This window comes from Tachypleus tridentatus, chromosome 13 (genome assembly GCF_004210375.1).
Source record: "Tachypleus tridentatus isolate NWPU-2018 chromosome 13, ASM421037v1, whole genome shotgun sequence".
In the NCBI taxonomy this organism is placed as follows: domain Eukaryota; kingdom Metazoa; phylum Arthropoda; class Merostomata; order Xiphosura; family Limulidae; genus Tachypleus; species Tachypleus tridentatus.
This window is the reverse complement of record NC_134837.1, coordinates 72,745,190-72,766,976: the sequence shown is the minus strand read 5'-3', so window position 1 is coordinate 72,766,976 and position 21,787 is coordinate 72,745,190. Positions and strand designations below refer to the sequence as shown.

At 32.2% G+C, this 21,787-nt stretch overlaps 2 protein-coding genes across 2 annotated transcripts in view; both read right to left on the bottom strand.

Annotated features, from left to right (window-relative positions):
- Window positions 1-21,787, bottom strand: part of LOC143236188 (thromboxane-A synthase-like) — a 140,591-nt gene that overhangs the window by 33,778 nt on the left and 85,026 nt on the right. The window lies entirely within an intron of this gene.
- Window positions 1,931-20,957, bottom strand: LOC143239858 (cytochrome P450 3A24-like). The gene is made up of 4 exons (XM_076481437.1): window positions 20,418-20,957; window positions 19,838-19,890; window positions 18,414-18,510; window positions 1,931-2,056 (listed from the first exon to the last, which is right to left on the bottom strand). Exons 1-4 carry the CDS (start codon window positions 20,478-20,480, stop codon window positions 1,931-1,933), a joined length of 339 nt encoding a protein of 112 aa, XP_076337552.1. The 5' UTR covers window positions 20,481-20,957.

Genomic DNA, 21,787 nt, shown 5'->3' with positions numbered 1-21,787 from the left:
ATAATTTGAATAACCTCAACAGCTTCATGAAACGAAGGGATTTTGGTGTGATGATTGATCAGTTTCTGAAACCATCAAAGTAGTCGGTAGTAGGTCAAATAGGATTTTAGGTTGTATCTACATAACATAGTTATAATTTCATTTTATATATCACTGTTTCGGCCACATATGGAGTGTTGTGCTCCTTACCTTAGAAAAGACATTGAATTCTTGGAAATGGTTATAAAAGGGTCATTAAATTGATGTCTTGGATGGAGAGGTTGTTATATGAAGAGAGATTCAGATCCTTAAAATGTTTTCTCTTTAAGAACACAGGTTAAGAACCACTGATCTAGTGGAAAGGAAACACAAAGTATAACATCATTGTTTAGATTAAACTTTGTATAAATCCATTCAGCTAAGAAATATAAACAAAATCAAGAGGTATAAATAAAACTAAATCACGAACTACAGAGGATATCCTGATGTATTACCATATTTGTTTTATGAAGTTATCTGTATGTATTAATACCTTTCTCTTTCAGTGATAACACGATACAACTGTTTTTGGATATTTCCTTATTGCTTGTGTCATTTAAGAAAAACAACAACAAAAAGAGTTGTTATGCTGTAGTTTCTTAAAATATCTGCAGATGGCATTCGGTGTACATCTGGTTTTTGGTGTTATTAATAGCGAAGCGACACAATGAGCTATCTGTTTTCTGCCCATCACGGGTGTCGATTTTGATAAACTAGCAGATTTCTAAAACTGTAATATTCCTGTCATTTCTGTTCCGTACCTCAAGAGGATAAGACCCGGAGCAAGAGTATCAATCATTAATCTGTGGCTTTAAATAATGTTAAGTTCACACTGGTACATGTAAGGTAAACTTATATATTTATTCTGTTGTTCGTAAGTTAGAAAGTAGAATTATTTGACTTTCTTTATTCAAAAGAGAATAAATCGGATTTTATTCACGTGTTCAGATTATTTTAATACGCATAATAGAATTCATGTTCGTGATACAAAATTTTATGAAAATTGTAAGTATGCTGTATGGACAGAAATCTAAAAAAAACTACAAAAATTGAATCATACAAACAGTGAATAGACATTTTGTCGGAAATATTTTCACTACAATGGTTCTTGAACAATCTAAAAACAAAATGATGAATATATTTACATTTGTCAATTTAAATACAACCATGTACTGAAAGTATAAATAAATAAATAAATTGTATTTAATCATGTCTGTGTATTGTTATTAGATGAATTTGTTTAAAATATTGTCACAAGCATTTTTTAAGTCTTAATGAAAATATGTGATGAACATAAAAAATAATCTTTAACACAGTTTTAGTCCAGAATGCCCAGATGAGTAGGGTACTCAATTCCCAATTTGATGGTCGAGGGCTCGAGTTCCCGTCCTGTAAAACATGATTATTCTTTAGAGCCATTGAGCTATAATAAAGCGACGGTCAATCCCACTATTTGTTAGTAAAAATGTAGCCAAAGAGTTGACGGTGGGTGATGAGGACTAGCTACCTTTTCGTTACTAAATTAGTGACATCTAACGCTGATAACCCTCAGGTAGCTGTGGGCGAAATTAAATGTTAATCCAACCAAATAACATTGTATCATAGGTAAGGCTTATTCTGCAAGAGGTTTACTTTCATTTCGATATATTGTAATTTAAACGACTGTGATAATACCATTTTTAGGAAACTCGCATAATAACAGTCACGCTTCAGTCACACTGACATCTATATTGATCTCTGAAGTCACATTAACATCCAAAGAGATGATGTGACTAAAAGCGGAACATTTTTACTAACCACCTTTCGGTGTAAGCATGACGACTTTCAGTGACTTTTATTTTATACAGGTAAACTTTCTGTTTACAGCTTTAACTGAGAATATTTAGGTGAATCATCGTTACGAGAATAAACGTTAGCATTTGGGAATAGATATGACGGACCCGTATTCTGTCTTTCTGGCAATGACCACAGACCTAGCTCTCACTTCATTAGCCTTATTGACAGAGACAGAGTTATAAACTTTCCCGACACGGAATACCTAGATATATTCAGTTACCTAGTTTTTAGTGCCTGATATTGAAGCATAAAAATTTTAGATACCTTGTAATAAGCTGGTTGCACAGTGTCAGAATCGTTAGTTTTTGTAATGTTGTTGAAGGTAAAGAATTAATACAAAAACTGTTAAATTGGACCTAGATGAGTTCTATATAATAACCTTTACTGCTAAATAGTACTACATGTGTCCTTACAGTTTATATCGTTCTAAATTTAAAGAGTATCAGCTTGTTGTTAGATTGTTTATTAACGTCAACCAGATCTATCAGTATTAGGACTCTAATCTAAATCTAATTGTTTAATGACATAGTGTAAGAATTTTAACGTTACTATACATCTACATTTCTATTTTATAGACCATATACTAGTAAAGTTTTTAATGCAAGATTCTATCTAAGTATTCACAGTTTTCATGAAACAGGCACAACATACAAGCTGATAAATGTACTTACAATTTACGATAATATAATGAGTTGATGTGTATGTGGATATGTTATTAATGGTGGTCTAACGTGTTAAAGTGACAATTTACAGCAAAAGTTATATTTTCATATTAGTGATCTACTGATCCTGATAAAAACACTAGGACTAACACGGTTGTTAAATTATCAGCAGTTCACATATTAATAAAAGTTTAAATATTAATGCGATATTTCAGATACTAGTCTGTATACATAATCATAACTGTGAGCTGGGTTGGAGTATTGTTTTACGTTGACTTGATTGTGTAACGTTACACAGGCCGAGATTCTTCCTGGTTCCGTTGAATTAGTGCAATCTCCACAGCTCCCATAACCTTTTTAGTGACCCTGATAGCGCCAGCTCGTTACAGTCTAAATATTCAGCGAAGATTTTCTTAACATGCTTCTCTTGAGTCATCGTTGTTGTATAATCACTATTTTTATATACTTCTGTATCTGTAAGTAACTGCATCGTCTTTCTCTCATACATTTAAAATATCTAGCGATATCTCAGTTGGGGCTGTATCAAAGAATGTTCAAGCCCATAGTTTGAAGTTTCTGTATTTCTAGTATTAATATTTGTGATGTCCATCGGTGATACAACAAAATGCCTTCAGATTTACATCGCTAAAACCACAGGTTCGATTCCCCTCGGTAGACACAGGAGATATCCTGAAATTCGTTATATTTTCTTTCTCTCATTAAAAAGCAACTTTTAATGCATTACGAATATATTTGTAACAATATCAATCCCAACAACTGTCCCACAGAACTTTCTATGGGTTGTAGTTCAATTAGAGGGTCAGGACAACACATTGCATATGTGTAACAGGAATATGATAATGTTACTCACGTGCAACAGACACGTTATAGTGCATGGAATCAGCAGCATGGAGTATTGATTTATATGAACTTGGTTATATAATATTAGACAGACTGAGATTATTCCTGGTTCCGTTCAATCAATGCGTTGTCTAAAGCTTGCAAAACCTTTTACTGATCTTCTAGTTGCTGATTCGGTTTAGTCGCTAGAGATTCGACTAATACCACCTGTAACACAACTGATTTATTTTTAGTGAGGACGCAGTGGGCGTATGGTGCACACAGACACTTACTCGAAGCTTCACAGTTAAAGGAAAATAGTCTGAGACTACGATTTCTAGAATACTTCTGTATTAACGTTTTCCAAAACTTAATGGTTACATCCAACATACATATCTTCAAATAGATAAAAGTTTTAGTTAAATTAACACATTTAGTAAACAATCATTTATCTTTATACTACTTAATACGATAACCGATGCTTAGGAATAATAGCATTAAAATACTTACAAAGAGCTCAGCCGAGAAACAGTTGTTTTTTTCATATCGGAAGTGGATATGTTGAAGCAGGGCAGATAACTTAGTCAATTCTGAAGACTGGTGCTAAGGTGTCATTAAATTAATGTTAGAGATGGTTTGAAGTGTGTTTAATTATATGTCACACGATAAAACAAACACACTAAATATTTAGATATCATGCATCATCATTGCTCATTCCATTCGTGGTAGTCATGTGACTTGCTCAGTTGTCCATTTTAAATAATTTTAGCATAACGTATTTCACCATTTCTAAAATAATGTTAATCTTAACTTCACGTAGATCCATATCCAGGATTTGAATGGTAAACAGGAAATAAATTCAACAATTCCTATATTCCTCACAAATGGATACGTTGTATCTGTTCCAAACTAAACTAAGGTAATAAAATTTGAGGCGAAGATGGCGGATTAACTGGATTAGAAAACATTCCTTGAAATTTATTATTAGTTCTTTGAAAAAAAGTCTCATAAATGATAACTTGATTTTAAGTATTTTAGACAATGCAACGTGAAAACAGACATGAATTTCTTTCATAAAACTGTTGTTGGAATATTTTATTTTTCACAATTATTTATTCAAGTATATTTATATAAAATTGTGATACAAAATTAATGGTTTTACATTGAGTATAATTACATTGTTTAGAATAGTACTAAATAATGAATTCAGAAGAAATTTAAACGAATTTTATACATTGATAAATGCATGTAATCTTTATCTACAATACCGTATTAATACAATCAATAAAAAATAATACATTCATATAACAACGATATTCAATTATCTGTTACTTGATTTACAATAGAAGCGTGTTCACTGATGTAATCCCCCTCGGTGGGCTGAGCAGATAGCCCTTTGTGGCTTTGCTATACGAAAAACACAAACACACACTGATGTAATCAGTACCGTCGGTTGCAGTGTTGACTGGCTGTCTTCCTTATACCACAACTGAATAAATTTGGCCAGCGAAGGTAGCCCTTTCTTATATTATAATTCTCAATCGACATAACATTATTTACCATTGTGCTATAGAAATACAAATACTCACTTCGGTCACACATGTTCAATACACTTCGTAACGAGTCATTCTTGTTTCTTTATCAACATTTGTGATCTCAAACATGGTACATTTGGAATTATAATTGTATGCTTTATTTAGTCTTTTAGAAATGTTCAGGTGTTAGAACTATGAATTATAATCGTATTCCAATCACACTTTTGCCATATCCATTCAGAAAATAATAGGTGATGTTGTAAAAAATGGCTTATATAGATAGAGTTCCACGTTTTTTATTCTTTCACTTTGCTTGAAGTAAACTTAAAATATCAAAATAATTGTCAACAGGCCTCGGCGATAGTTATGAAAATTCGTTTATGAAACGTTATCGTAGGTGGATTAGAAGTTGCTTCCCTGATATGTAATTGTAAAAAAATGCAAAAACAAACACAAAAACTGCAAAACACAATGCCGAAAATTTGCACGTATCTTCTCACTTTCAAAATAACATTCATGAAAAATTTGGAGAAGACCCACGAACGCCTGTTTATTCTAGTAACATGATTAGAGTATTAACGTAGGCCTAAACCGATTTACAACAGTTTGAAAGCACTTTAAAATTCTGGAAACGTTGAAAGGAGGAAATAAGCTGATTTTTTAAAACTCAACGGACCGAACACCGAAGTATTTTTACATACTAATTTAAAAGAACCTAAGAGAAAAGAATTGTGATATATTTTCGAACAACTAGCGTTTCACGTACTCGACAAAATTACTGCACAAATTATAGAAAAGTAATAATGGAATGATTTTTTTTAAGATAGAATAATTTCTGAAAGCAGGATAATAATGACATTATATACGTAACAGATGTAAAGAACTGTAAGACAGAAGAAAAATAGTTCGACACACTAACAAGTAAAGATTTGTTTCTTCTGGAACAACAGTAGATGTATTTTTTTCATATGATAACCATACACAATGACATGTGAAACTTCCATCGTTTATTGCGCATTTTAAATCCACTGAAAATAATTCGAGAAAGGAAACCCGAAAGAGCGTACTATAAAAAATAAAGCACGAAAACATTCTAATCTTCGCACTTCAGTTTTCAAGCACAGGTTTTCTTGTGAATATTTAAGATATGATAAAAGTTATAATTTCTACTCTTTCTCGAGGTGAAGACCTAGTTGTCACAAACTCGGCAATGTTCTGTCAAACAAGATCACAAGTATATCGTCAAACTAAACTGTACGGTTATTGAATTCCTACACTTAGAGTATGTGTAGTTAGACCCGTTGTTATCTGTGTTCGGAGTACTTAAATAAAAACTTATGTTGATACAATTACAGTTACGTTCACGGATTTCTTTTGGCTTTGTAAGTAATGATAACCTTTAAAACATTTGTTAGTAGTGTGTTTTGTGTTTTGTTTTATAGTTACAGCTTCTAAGTAAGAAAGAAATACATAAGATACACTAAGGCAACGAAACAGTACGTGCAGGAAAAACACAAGGCGGTACATAAACTGTATTGTTAACCATGTTGTTAATATTCAGAGTTGTCTGATCGGTGGGACAGCGACGAGTCTAGACTTACAATGTTACAATGTTGTATCAACGGAAATACTGAATACAAGTCTAAAGAGGGTATTAATTAATTCTACAGATTACTGGTTAGGCCTCATTGGGACTGTTATGCTTTTTATCTTGGGAAAGACATTGAATTGCTAGATGTGGTTCAGAGGAGGGTTACCAAAATTGATACCTGGAATGGAAGAGCTGTTATATGAGGAGAGATTAAGGTTCTTCAAATTGTTTCGTTTTGAAAAAAATATGGGATAAAGGGGATCTCATTGAAGTATTTGAGGTTGTAAAAGGAATTAATAATACTGACGTATCAACATTTGGTAGGAAACAACAAATCTACAATTAGGTAAAGCAGAATCTGTCTTCAGGTAGAACAATTTTGTTTTTTTAAATAAAGTCGTTATCGTATGGAACGAGTTTTATTCGGATGTTGTGGAAGCAGTAAATTTGAATGAGTTTTAAGGAAAGCTTGATAGATATATAAATGATAAGGACTGGTTTAAATATTTTTAAAATTTATTTATTTAATACTTTTATTGTGGCTCAGTAGATAGGACAGCTGATATGGACCAACAGTTCCGGCCCGGCATGGCCTAGCGCGTAAGGCGTGCGACTCGTAATCCGAGGGTCGCGGGTTCGAGCCCGCGTCGCGCTAAACATGCTCGCCCTCCCAGCCGTGGGGGTGTATAATGTGACGGTCAATCCCACTATTCGTTGGTAAAGAGTAGCCCAAGAGTTGGCGGTGGGTGGTGATGACTAGCTGCCTTCCCTCTTGTCTTACACTGCTAAATTAGGGACGGCTAGCACAGATAGCCCTCGAGTAGCTTTGTGCGAAATTTCCAAACAAACCAACGGTTCCCTTGTTGTTCCTAAATACTGCGTTATGCTAGTGTGTTTATTGTCACCCATTAGGCCTTAAAATGTCTGGATTGAGCTGAACGCGACGTCATTAATGAACATGGCGAATAGATGTGCGGTTGGAATATTATAATTATACAGTTTTATAATTCTTGAAAATTCCTAAGGGACTACACAAAGAATGTTGTGTCTAAACATCTGACAGGCCTGATACTAATATCTCATGACAAGTATAGTTGTAATCTTGCTTCACCATCTTGTAAAAGACGTTTACATAAAGACATATTGAAATTTTGCGTGATATTTGGTCTACACTATACAATAAATAAGCTTCAACAAATGTTCGTAACTAATAGCTTCACGACTCGAAGAAAACATTTGTTTTTCGTTACGTCAAAACTATCTTAACATAAAAAAGTTAATTAGTAAAACAACTAATAGAAGAGATTTACAAGCTTTTAGTAATATTCTATGTATCATAGAATAATATTCTATGAGTGTCTTATTTTTATGTGAGAATATAACTGTTATGTTACGATATTGATATGAGTGGCCCGGCATGGTCAGGTGGTTAGAGCCGTTTTACACGTAATGTGAGGATCTCGAGTTCGAATCCTCATTATACAGAACATGCTCTTCCTGTCAGCCGTGAGATTATAATTGTAACGATAAATCCCACTATTCATTGGTGAAAGACTGGTTCAAGAATTGACAGTGGGTGATGATGACTAGCTGCTTTCCCTTTAGTCTTTCCCTGCTATGTTAGATAGCCCCAAAACAATGAAACAGACTGACCTGAGTATTATTATTTAAAAGGAAACATTTTGATATGACTATTTCATCTTGATGTCTCAGACATTTGTCTGCAATTTTTATATATTTTGTTCTGTTTTACATTCCCGCTTTCGGTTACCTGAAATCTCACCTTGATTAACATTTTTGTTGTTATTTTCTGTTGTATTACTTAAAAACACCTCATCAGAAAACAATGGTAATAAAAGTTTGATCATAAAATGATATGACTAAATATTTACGTTCAGAACGTTTGTGAGAACAGTCTTAAATTACGCAACCAGGGTTCAAGAATACACTGTCTAATTGGGTAAAACAAGAAGTGTAGAAATAAGTCCTGATGAGTTTATTGTATTAATACTCATGTGTATGTACAGTAATAACATTGGTTGAGTAAAGATAAAATATTATTCTAGTTTCAGATCAATCTATTTATTCTTAGCATTTCATTAATAAATATACTTATTTTGTATTAGTAAACAAACAGTGTTTCTTACTTTATATCTCGTCACAATAACTAGATAGAAATAATGTAGCTTTCATACAAGTAAATAGTCGTAATTTTAATGAATTTTGAAGAGTATTCTTGAGTGTATCATAGTAACAAGAAATAGCCCTTAACGAGCATCTTCTGGCTGAATAACTCGCGGAAGGTGCATGGTTGGAGACTAACCCCAAGTGAATTAATCAGTAGTGTTTAATTTGACTAACAAATTACTTATAAGGTATTGAGAAAACACTTTGATATCAAAAAGAGAACTGTGCACTGTGAAAGTAAAGTGGCTGTGATCTGGACGAAATCAGAATTAAATCGTCCAACACGTCTTATTAGACTAACGAATACTTTATAAATGATTGTGAAAGTAAGAGTTATTAACAACAATAACTGTAAACCGTGAAACAACATGGATATTAACAACAGATTGTGAAAACATGGCAGCTAGTAACAACAAACAATGTCCACTGTGAAAACACTAGGTATATTCACTACAAGATTTGTAATGTGAAGATATTGTGGATGTTAACAATAAATTATCTGTTAACTGTGAATACACCGTGGATGTTAGTAAAAAGAACTGTAAACTGTGAAAATATCAAGTTGTAATCCTCAACAAAGAATCAATGAATACTCAATTATTTTTACGGGAATTATGTCTAGCACAAATATATTGGTACATTCTTACGTATAATGAAAAAATATCGTATTATCATTACAAATTTCTCTAATTAGCACAGACCATCATTAGAACAACACAAAGATGATTTGTACTTACTACAATATAAACGACTCAGTCATGTATTTCTCTGTGATCCACTGTAACATATACAGCAGGCCATAAAAATAAAAGCAGCGAGAAGAGCTCTATTCTTCATTCTGTTAGTATTATGTTGGTATTAACGACTGTCACTTGTTATATAGTGTTGGTGGAAGAAAGAAAAGGAAATTTCATCATACTATCGGATTTCTATTCAGACTGTGTTTCAAACACTGTGGACATTACAAAAAAACTGCGTAATACGTGGAGATGCATTAATCACGGACATCACGTATTGTTGGAGATATGGTTTTCTGTATATGTGTTGATATTATGTTGTACCTACCGTCAGTAGAATGCGTTCATGTGTGTACATAAATATCGTCAATGAAAATGAAAGACATACAACAATATTGTTACAAAAGAGACGTCTATTATTTTGTGAAAGCGATCTTTTCTTATTCAACTACGTTAAAATATTTTGAACGTGTTTTCCTGTTTGTTTGTTTTTTGGAATTTCGCACAAAGCTACTCGAGGGCTATCTGTGCTAGCCGTCCCTAATTTAGCAGTGTAAGACTAGAGGGAAGGCAGCTAGTCATCACCACCCACCGCCAACTCTTGGGCTACTCTTTTACCAACGAATAGTTGGATTGTCCGTCATATTATACGCCCCCACGGCTGGGAGGGCGAGCATGTTTAGCGCGACACGGGCGCGAACCCGCGACCCTCGGATTACGAGTCGCACGCCTTACGCGCTTGGCCATGCCAGGCCATTTTCCTGTTTGAAAGCTGAATACAATATCAGAAGAAGAACATTGTTAATTTGTTAAATTATGACATTATTAAGTTGTTTTTATATCAAATATGACATGGAGTGTTAATTTACCTACTGCCCATGATATCCTGTTGATCATTACCAGTTATTGTTTTCCATTGTAGTTATAAATTTCAGTTATACAGTTGATATATGTCAGTTTTGTATCTTCATACCTATTTTTATTTTTATATATCTATTTGTTGGTAAAAGAGTTACCCAAGAGTTGGCGGTTGGTGGTGATAATTAGTTGCCTTCCTCTTGGTCTTACACTGCTAAATTAGGTAACGCTTGCACAGATAGCCCTCGCGTAACTTTGCGCGAAATTAAAGAAACAAACAAACAAATGGGAACTAGAATACAAACACAGGAAGGTAAATAACATGTCATTCATACCTTACATCAGTCTAACAAGTTAAAGTAGAAATTATCTCATAAATTAATATATTTGTTTAATTTAAAACTAATTGAACACCTATATTCAACGAACACCACTGTCCCAATATCATAAACATTTACAAGATATGTTAAGAAATTTGAATATTTATTAAGAAAAATTAATAAATTACCTTTTACATGATAATAGTATATAAATGTAGTAAATCAAAGTTCTCTTGTGATTTTTGCAAATTATCTGTAGTATTTTGTTTTAACAGGATTTTAGCTATATCACACAGCAAATCTTAACATGTAACATGATTCTGGAATGAGCTAAAACCTTATTTTTTTGCGTTTTTAGGTTGAACTACAATTTCCTACAGAGTTTTACGAAAACATTCGCAGAGTTAGTGACCATATTACAAGTTTGATTTCCTTAGTATACAAAAGTAAACTTATTCTTAAAAGACGCACTTACAACGTTAAAATCAGGGGTTCGAAATAAAATACTTAAAAAAAACATTATGTTTGTAAATCATCAATCACGACTCTCCGACAGCCATTTGTGTGGGTTGTTTGTAGTTCAACTGGAGGTTGATGACTTGACAGTGTTAACCCACGTGCAGCGACTACATTATTTTACATGGAAACAGCAGCAAAGATGACCAAAGGTCAGCCCTGTATTTTGTTTAAGCAACAGCAACACAACCAATTGGCATTATTACACGATTCTTTTTATTTAAAGTAAAAACTCTATGATTATGATTAAATATGTAACAAAAAATTTACGTTTTGGCAATATAATTAACCAAAATCTCTTAATAATTTAAACTGGATTATAGTTTTATTGATTTTATATATGTTATGTTAAAAATAATATCAAATTAATACTTACTGATTTCGAAATCATGCTTTACTAATGAATATTTTTAACCACTTGTTGTTTCCTTTTTCTATGTATTTATCATACAAAAGTCAAAGTACAACTGGAAACTTCCAAACTTTCCACCATGAGTACATCATAGATCGTTAACAGGTTGTTTGTTTGCCGTTTACTATAGTCGTCCCTAATTTTTGAAGTGATAGACTAAAGGGAAGGCAACCACTCAATATGTACACACAGCCAATTATTGGTTTGCTGTTATCCCACGTAAATTGGGATTGACCGTCACATTGAATAGCACCTTCACAGTCGAAATGGTAAACTTGCTTAACGGTGGATGTCGATCCCGCAATTTGCAGACTGCAAGACAAACGTCTTAATCATTGGGTTATGCCACGCATCACTAACAAAAACATTTCCAGTAAAAAAATTACTCGAATTACGTATTGCTGAAGATTTTATGTATTAAAGTTTGAATGATAAATAAATGGAGTTTAATAGAGACTTGAATAAATAAATAAAATATTACAATGAAACCATACAATTAATCTGATTAGTCAGACAAGTGGATAAATACATTGAATATTACAATATATTATAATCGAACTGTGTGTGTGTGTGTATTTTTTTTCTTATAACATATTGGGTTATCTGCTGAATCTACCGAGAAGAATCGAACCCCTGATTTGAGCGGTGTAAATCCGTAGACTTACCGCTGAACCAGTGGTGGACTGATAAACGTGATTAGTGAGACACGTAGATAAATACACTGAATATTACAATATATCATAATCAAACCATACCAGTTTATACTGGTTAATCCTAACAAATAAAATCAAATATATGTTATTAAATTTTGTTAATTTAACATATTTAACGTAACACACCATTCACTTAATAAAGTTTTCAAATATCAAGTTATTAAATCATTAGCTATAATTGACTGAAATGTGTTTACCAGAAACAACGCAAAAATAAATTTCCTTTATATTTTTATAACAAAAAAAACAAAGTGTCCTGATTAGAATGATTTCCTGGTATGGGAGATGTCTGATATTTCTGTAAATTTACGTGTCGGTTTCATGATTTGGTGACGTATATTAAGTTTTGTTCCAAACATTGTTACTCGTTATATTTACATTGTAATTCTCAATAAATTAACATTAACTCATAGTTCTCCATTTTTTTTTCATAGAACTGTGTAAGTCCGACAGTGTTGTATTGTTTATATAACTTTATTTTAGTAACATCATCTGTCTGTATACAATGTCATAGTTTATGCCACTCACCCAAAGTTACTAAACTGTTTGAAAATATTTTCCTGAATCACAATGCTTATAATTTTATAAAAATTGTCCATTATCATCAGAGTAATAGATAATATACAATATTAACTAAGTGGTACATTTCAAGATGTTGTTTATTCTGTCACATGTATGGTAAGAAAGTTTTTCATATAAAGAAGATTGATGAAATGATTTTTCTGTTAAACTAGCTGCGTGTAAAATTCAGTTGGCAAATATTATTCTCCATATGTATTTTCTGTCAGTTATATCTACGTTATCATGGATAAATCATATATAATAAATAGTATATCAACTATAAGTCTTTGTCTGTTTGTTTGCTTGTTGAAGAGCATAGTCACATTGAGTTATTTGTTCTCTCTACCGCGGGAAATCGAACCCAAGATTTTAGTGTTGTAAGTCCATAAACTTACTGCTGTCCACATGGGGACTAATCATTGCTGTGTCTGTTTGTATCTCATTCGGTGCCAGGAATTCTATTACTGTGTTAAAAAACATCGATGTCATTCAATGTCACAGATATTGTTTGGTTGACATTTTATTATACGTTATTCTCTACTTTTATTGATAAGTTATTATTGATGTTGGTATCTATTTATTAAACATTAAGGACAATTAATTAGTGATATTGTGTAACTATTTAGAAACATACTGACTATTAGCCACACCTAAAACGTCTGAAAAGAAAGGTGTTAAAAGCCATTTCTTTTGATGTTTAAAACAATCTGATATTTGATACAATTTAATGTCAGTTTCTTGCTACCGGTTGCATATTATTATGTACTTCAGTAACGGTGTAAAGCTAACAATGAATTTGATAATCGTACATGGTGCTATTCATTTCTCTTCATGACGAACCTAATGAGCTAAAAGAGTTAAATATTCCGGTTAATAACAAAAAAAAAATGTTTAGAGTTCTTCAATTTTTGTTATATCTTATAAAAAAATTGTCTAATCACTTTCTATTGTTAACAACGTTGGTCGACTCAGAGTGAACTCTACATCCGGAGTGTCGCGTCTTTTAAAACTCTAAAGAATCCTATTAGGGAAAAGGCTTAATGTTATGTTGTCTTATCTATATTTTCTTAACGTGTTTGCGTCACCTAGAAGGATGTGTGTTCATATCAGCCTCGTGTTTATTGTTTTAATAATATGAATGACCTGACTCACAATATCAAGGTGTGTCTGCGGTCAACTTTACTATTTCCAGCAGTATTGTGGCTTTTAGAAGAGAAATGACAAATACCAAAACATGTAGAAATAAAAGTTGTGTCCATTTTAGGTTATTCAATGTAATAGGTTGGTCTAACCTTTATGTTTCAATAAGAGCTGTATAATATACACTTATGAGGTAAGTGAATTTGGCACTATTAACAATAGAAGTGGTCAAGGTACAAAAGCAATTGCAGGGTCCGGCATGCCCAGGTTGAAAGGCGTTCGATTCGTAATCTGAGGGTCGCAGGTTCAAAATCCCATTCTACCAAATATGCTCATCATTCCCGCCGTGGGAGCGTTATAATGTTATCGTTAATCCCACTATTCGTTGCTAAAAGGGAAGCCCAAAGGTTGGCAGTGGCTGGTGATGACTAGCGGCTTTCTCTCAAGTCTCACACTGCTAAATTAGGAAAGGCTAGCGTAAATAGCTCTCATTAAGCTTTCTGCGAAATTCAAACCAAATCGTTTTCGTATTCATAAAAATATGAAGTACTCGTATTTATATATGATTGAACAGATGAATTCCAGTTCTAATTGATGGTAAACAATCAACAAGAGTTTGTTCAACGGGGAAGAAGAGAACAAAATAATGCTATTTTAAAACTTACTTTTAGTCTAAAATATTCGTAGGTGTTTCATAAATAACTGTTCATTATACAATATTAAAATTTGATCAGAACAAACTACCTACAATTAGGTCAAAAATAAAAATTAATCCGTGAAAGAGTATGTCTGACTAAATGTAGTGTTTTTGTATTATTACCTATAAACATATGAACGCATTGTTTTGAAAGTTATTATGATATTTTCTACCGTCATTAGACAAATGTCAAACACATTGTTGAGAACGTGCTTTGTTTTCACTATGAGAAAAACCTATACACTGGACTCAGACTTCGAGATTAAAGAATTTTCGGAAAACTAAGTATATTTTTAACAAACCAACATATTAAGAGAGTTAGTCAGTTAAAGTAAGTTAGAAAACAACAAAATATATCTTACTTATAAACCCATTAAACCACAATATATTATTTTTATCAAGATTACTCTAACTAGCTGTATAATATATCCAGAGATTACTGGGTTCAATTAATTTATCAGCCAAACGTGTTTCATTTAAATGCACATCGAAGTTCTTGAATAACAAAAATATGCTAATAAATAATTCTTTTTTCTAAGTGTGTCGAGTATCCTTCGGGGCCCTCTTCTGTGAGATACTAAATATACAATTAATATGTATTGCCTAAGCATTACGTATGCGAAAAACATTCACGTTACGATTAACAGTCAAACTGTATCCTGTTTTGTACATTTACTAAATAATGTTACATATGTTACATTCTAGTTTATTGTAAACACTTTTTAATGAAGAACAACCAATAATGGTTTGATATTGTTGACGTGAAAACTTTATATTGAAGAACGCCCTCTTCCGATTTCTAAACAATGTCAAAAGATTTCTTGTTCTATTATTTTTATTTTCTTTGAAAACTGTCTCATAAATATCAATTTGATTTTTAGTATTTTAACTAGTAAAACGTAAAAACACAACAATCAAGGGCTAGTACATTCATGTCATGGATACAAGATAAAAGAGCATATGAATCCCACGATTATAAAAGGTTTTACGTTTCTACTCTATCAGTTAAACAAGGCAAACAGAAACTAATAACATTTAAGATACTGAAATTATTTATTAGACATTTAAAGGATGAACAAACTGTGATAAAAACAAATCCTTTGTTTTATGATATTATAATTAGTAAAACTGAAAGTTTTCTTGTTTTATATTTGCTCAATTAAAGAAACAATTTCATATTAATAAAGAACTTTTTTGTTTTTGTTTTCTGGAAGAAGGACAATACTATTCATTTCACTGTATGGAAAAACAACAGAGGGGAAGAACGAGCTCTAAGTAGTCGCTGACCAATGGTAGTTTTATTGAAACGTGGTGTAAGTTTTGAGATAGTGTATTCGAACATTTTATTGGGTGTCTGTTTTCTTATATAAAAGCCACGTCGGGCTATCTGCTGAATCTACCGAGGGGAATCGAATATCTGATTTTAACGTTCCATATCCGTAGACTTACCACTGTACCAGCGAGATACTAGTGCTTTAATTTCACAAGTTCCAAGTCGTTTGTTAACCACGGAATAAAACAACGATATTATTATGAGACATGAGTTATATAACTGTTTTCTTTACCATAAATCTTAAAGCCAGAGTAAGTCATTCAAGGAGTCTGGATTAAACAGTTCTCTATTTAAAAAAACAAAACGAGATGAAGTTAAAAATGTTTGATAAAGCAAAATTAAATCAATTGTAGACAAAAAACCAAAGTAAGGAATACACACATGTACATATTGAATTGTTATAAAAAGTGAGGGCATTATGTACAAAATAATAACAAATGTATACGTTTTTATATTTACATGTGAAATGTTAAATTATCGTAGAAATAAAATCATAAACCAGTTGAAAATCACTTTCTGTAACAAAATGTATTATATCACATTCAGGTTTACTATGATATATATATATATCAGCTACATTTACATTTCTTTGTGACGAGAAAGTGACTTATCTATATATCATGATGAAACGTTTTGTTGATTTGTTTTTTGTCGTAAAAATTCACAAACGATCTGTGTCACTCGTCCCTAATTTTGAAGTGACAGACTGTAGTGAAGGCAGCTAGTGAACATCACCAACTGACAAGCCTTGGACTGGTCTTCACAAACGAATACAGAGATTAACCCTCACTGTTTATCGAGTTATCGGTTGAAAGAGCGGCCATATTTGATGACAGTTTTCGCTACCGTAAATCGAAGTTTGGTAGTCAACTGTCAGGTCGATCGCGAAGATATTATCTTAGAGAACATTTTAATATTAAACCACATAATAAAAGAAGATATTATCTATTGTGTTGTTCAATCATGAAGAGAAGTGTCCCTTCACGTTTATATTACAGCGTTGACAACGTTCTTGAATAGAAATGTAGAATGTCCTTACATGTGTTTTACTGTTGTTCATGTAAACGATTCGTGGAATACTGTTCTTAGACACCCAATATTTCAACGATAGTTAAAGGGTTAAAACAGGCATTTATCTTAAACCTCTACCTAGTCAAAGCTTGTAACTACAGTACTACAGTTAATAGGTTTACGGCAGAAAATTTACGATACGAAACGTTTCATCGTATTAATTACTACGCCAATTATATTAATTATTTCTGAATAATTTCTGAAAAGAAACTATATATTTGTAAAGAGAATCTATGTTATAATATTACGCAACATTATGTATCATACCTTCAATATTTTAGGATCTGAATGTCAAGGAAAAGGTTCAACAGTTGCATCCCACAAAAATTAAACACCAATTTGATCCAAAGAAATAAAAGCAACAAAATGTTCTTAAATAATAGTAAATAGCTAAATAGTCTGGAAATTTTTGAAATGAGCAGAATCAATAAAAAACAAGTTCAGTAAAATATAAACGACCAAACCAACTTAAGCTCCGCCCCACTCATATCAAAGTAATGTCAAAGTTACTTCCGGGTTTTCCTTTAAACAAATATAAACCTATTTACAAACCCGTATCGTCGTCCTGTGTTGATCCAACAAGCTGTAAGTAGGGCGGACATAAAGCTTCGACAGCCACTGTCAAATAACCAATCATGAAACACAAAGGTCTATTAGCGCGGCCCTTTCATACTTTCTCCTAGATGTGACATTTTTCAGTTTCATTCACAAATACAGTTATTGTTATATATCTCAAAGTAATCCACATGAAACACGATGTTATTAAAGACTTTCAAATTTCATGGCCCCTAACATTCACAAACAAGCTGAAGAGGGTCACAGTTCTCTGACCTCTCCAGGACACGATTTTTTTTTTCCTAATATTCCAACACCCACCAAGGAGGTTAGAAAAATTTTACATACATTGCTATAAACAGGTTTTAGTAACAAGAGACTGGGCATATACGTGTTGCAGTACTACTAGAATTAGAGTAAAGGAGTTTTAGTATTAAACTAATTAGTACAGAATTGTTGTAATAGAATTATAATCAGCACAGACTTGTAGAATTAAAACACGTGTATTGAGTACTAGTGTTACCACTACAGAAATGTCAGAGTACCCGTACGCTCACTGTAACAAGTGACAGTAACATTATAACTGTAATAAAAAACCTCATGAAAACACTAAATTATCTACGACACCTACCAAGTTATAATACTAGATTTTCAAATATAGTACATTATTTGGAAGTAGTCTGTAAAATATTTTTTATAGATGTATTGTAGAATTTGTTAGGAAGAAAGGTAAGAAAACACAGGAGCCAGGTAACTGGTTGAGAAATCGTATTTTAGATGATACAATAAATGGTTGTTTATGTAAAGATGGCGAATAAAATATTTACTTACTCGACGATCGATGAAAGCATGAAAATCCTTGATCGTAATCAACTTTACAAGGTCTGGATCTCCCATCACTAACACTGGGTTTGTTCCTTCGAATTTCCTTAAACATATATTTCAAGACAGTTGATTATCATCACTTACATAATAAAACTAGTGAAAAAGTAATTCAGTTTTCTTATAAAACCTATTTTTGTTTTTTGAAACGTATGGAAAATTGCAGATGTTTGGCTCATATTTTAAAAGTTAAAATACGTTACTAATTTGTAAACAAATTATTATAACAATCGATATCTGTCGATATTAATGACTAAAATGAATGAACGAACTCAATTAACATTCTGCCTTAACACGAGTCTCGAATGAAACTTAAGTCAAATATATCAAATAAAAGATGTTACAATCTTACTACAATTTAATCTACGTTTTGTGTATACACGATTTTTAAGTTAAGGTTACATTCGAGACGTCCCGTAACGATCACAAAATATTAAGTTTATTTTTACAGGTGGTGCAACTGTCAATCGCTGCACTCTTGATTAATAAGTTATTACCATCAATTTTATGTTGTGTGTGTGTGTGTGTATGTATGTGTGTGTGTGTGTGTGTAATTTAAGTGTGAGTACAAATGAAGAAACATCAAGGACTTATTGAGTGTATGCGCAGTAAATACAAGCGTCACAAATTAAGCAGAAAAACAAGATGGTTATTTTTCATATTTCTTAAAAAGAATTGATACAAAACACTGACAGAACTGGAATTAATATCTTTTTTTTACTTTTTATGTATACATATATATACGTTTTGGAATTAAAACTGTGTTCAGTTGGGTTCTGTTGCTCAGCGTTAGGTCTGAAGATCATAATATAAAAAACAGGGTTTCAGTACCTGTTGTGAGCACAGGACATCTAACACATTTTGTAGCTTCATGTTTAAACAAACATTCAGTTAAATAGTTTATAATTTCATAAGATAAGTTTTTAAACACTTGAACTTCACATATAAATTGTTAAATTGAAATATAATTACTGCGCATGCTCAGTGTCGCTATACGACGGGGGTAATAACACTTACTTGAGTAACATGGGCAACGGTGTTTTTTTTTTGGACGGGGTCTTGGGCATATTATAGCCAATAGCAACAAAATTATACAATTACGGAACTTGATTTTGTAATATATATTGATATTTGAAATACCTGTCGTACCAAACTTTTTATACATACATATCTGATTACTATTAAAAGGACTGCATTTGATATATAAACTAGTTTTAATAACTAATACGAGCATCTTTATTTAACACTAACCCGATACACTGTCTAATACAATGTAGACATTCTTGTTTAAACACGAAAAATCGAAATAAAATATTCAAGTTCCGTAAAACACCATGTTTTACTGCTACCAAATGAATTAAACTGAACTATACCCATAAATATTTCCATATTTATTGTATCTTTCTTCCTCTACTTCATGAACAGGCTAGAGGGGAGAAAAATATCCAGATTGTTAAACACTTGAAGTTTGAGTTTTACGAAGAATGAAAACAAAAAAATAGCATGTAAAAATTGCTTAACTAAAATCAAATATACGTTTGTTTGTTAAATAATTCACTTTCCAGTTTGGTTAAATTGTATTTTATATTTGGTTGTGTTGTTTACTTTTCTTAATCTCTTATACAGAGTATTCGGAAAATCACTGTGCACCTATATATTTAATAACAAACATGTTTCAATACAGAATACAGGAGGTAAACATCAATGACAATTATAAACAACGTTGAAAGTGACCACCGTTGTTATCAATACAGACCTGGATCCTTCTTATTTTGTTTCTAAACACCGCTATCAGTTGCTGGCTTAAAAAAGACTGAACAAAATATGAATACAAATCTGCACAGTGACTTTCCGAACACCCTGTAGATAAAAAGTTCAAGTATGGCTGAAAAAACGACAATTGTAAAAACTCACATTTTATCATTGAACCAAATGATAATGTAATATGACTACCTTGCTTAAGTTATACAGAACACTTTCGTATGGATATCTGTTTTCGATCTCTTTTATTCCCATTCTTTTCCAAATGTTGGAATGTTGATTCCTTGTTAAATACCTAGGAATTTACAGTTGCAACGTTATTAAGGATGCCTTTCGTATCAAACGTATCCATTTACTGTACACAACGCAAGGATTTAAACAGAAACTAATGATACCTTATTCAATGTTATAATGTTGTATAATAAATTATTTATTTAAAAATATTAGAAGCTTTCTGTAAATAGTGTTCAGTTGTAATAAATTATCGAACCCACGCTAGAAATGTGTCACAAGGTTATAATCAAAATGGCTTTCGTTTCCTCTAGATAATTAGAGTTTACGCACGTGACTACTTACAGTACTCTACATAAATTTTCCAAACTTACATAAATACAGCTGCTCGTATAAAAACAACAAATACAATCAATTCTTTTATTCAAACGCAAATTAAACGGTATTTTGATATTGTAAGTTTTTTTCTCATCATTTAGTTCATGACTAAACAGAACTGATTACACGATAACAACACTTCAGTACTAGTTGTGACTATTAAATCAGAAACAAGACCGAGCTAGAAATCAGAAAGAATCTCAGAGTCAGAAAACCCACATTCACACTGTAGCTGCCCATCAGAAAATAGACACTGGGATGTGGACATTCCGTTCTGTATGTTGATTGCAAAAGCTTACAAATGGTCAAGCAAAGAACGCGAGAAGTTGACCATTCAAATAAACTGGCACAGTAACCAAGCTCTACAACATCACACCTTGAAGTTTTCACACGACCTCATGCGGAATTTAGATGTTTCAAATCAGATCTTGAAAAGACAAAAACTCACTGTTCCATAACAAGGTAGTATTTTTTTAACGAGTATTAATGGTAAGAACTAACGACAAATGGAGTGTCCCACATTGTATCAGTGTTGCGACACAGTATGAAATAGAAACCATTTCACTTGAGAGAGAGAAAAAAAAACGACTTTCTGTTTACACGTAACTGTGTGCGGCCACCCACTCGAGTTATGCAAATACATGACACGTGCTATTCGACCTACTTGATTAAACTATACTATTAAACAGTACTCTGGTCAAACAAATTAACTGAGTTAGCGACGAGCTTGTGCAGGACTTAGGGTTAAATTTGGTTCGTTTAAAATTGTACATAAACAACTGGCTAGATAAACTTTAACGTCAAAACTGAACGGAATAAATCAATGTAAACTGTCATGAGAAGAGACTGGAACAGGAGAACACGTTTATTAAAAGAAACAAAATTTTTCAGAATATCTTTTTATCATTATTAAAAATAAAATTAACTCTTAATTATACGATTTCTTCAGATGG

Bases quoted from the DNA above. Each gene is read 5' to 3' on its own strand.
- LOC143239858 (XM_076481437.1), bottom strand. From the start codon at position 20,480: ATGGGAATAAAAGAGATCGAAAACAGATATCCATACGAAAGTGTTCTG. The intron at 18,511-19,837 runs GTATAGTTCAGT...TATATGTTTAAG, and splicing joins AAATATGGAAATATTTATGG to GAAATTCGAAGGAACAAACC. The intron at 2,057-18,413 runs GTAAGTAAATAT...GAATATATCTAG, and splicing joins ATGCTTTCATCGATCGTCGA to GTATTCCGTGTCGGGAAAGT.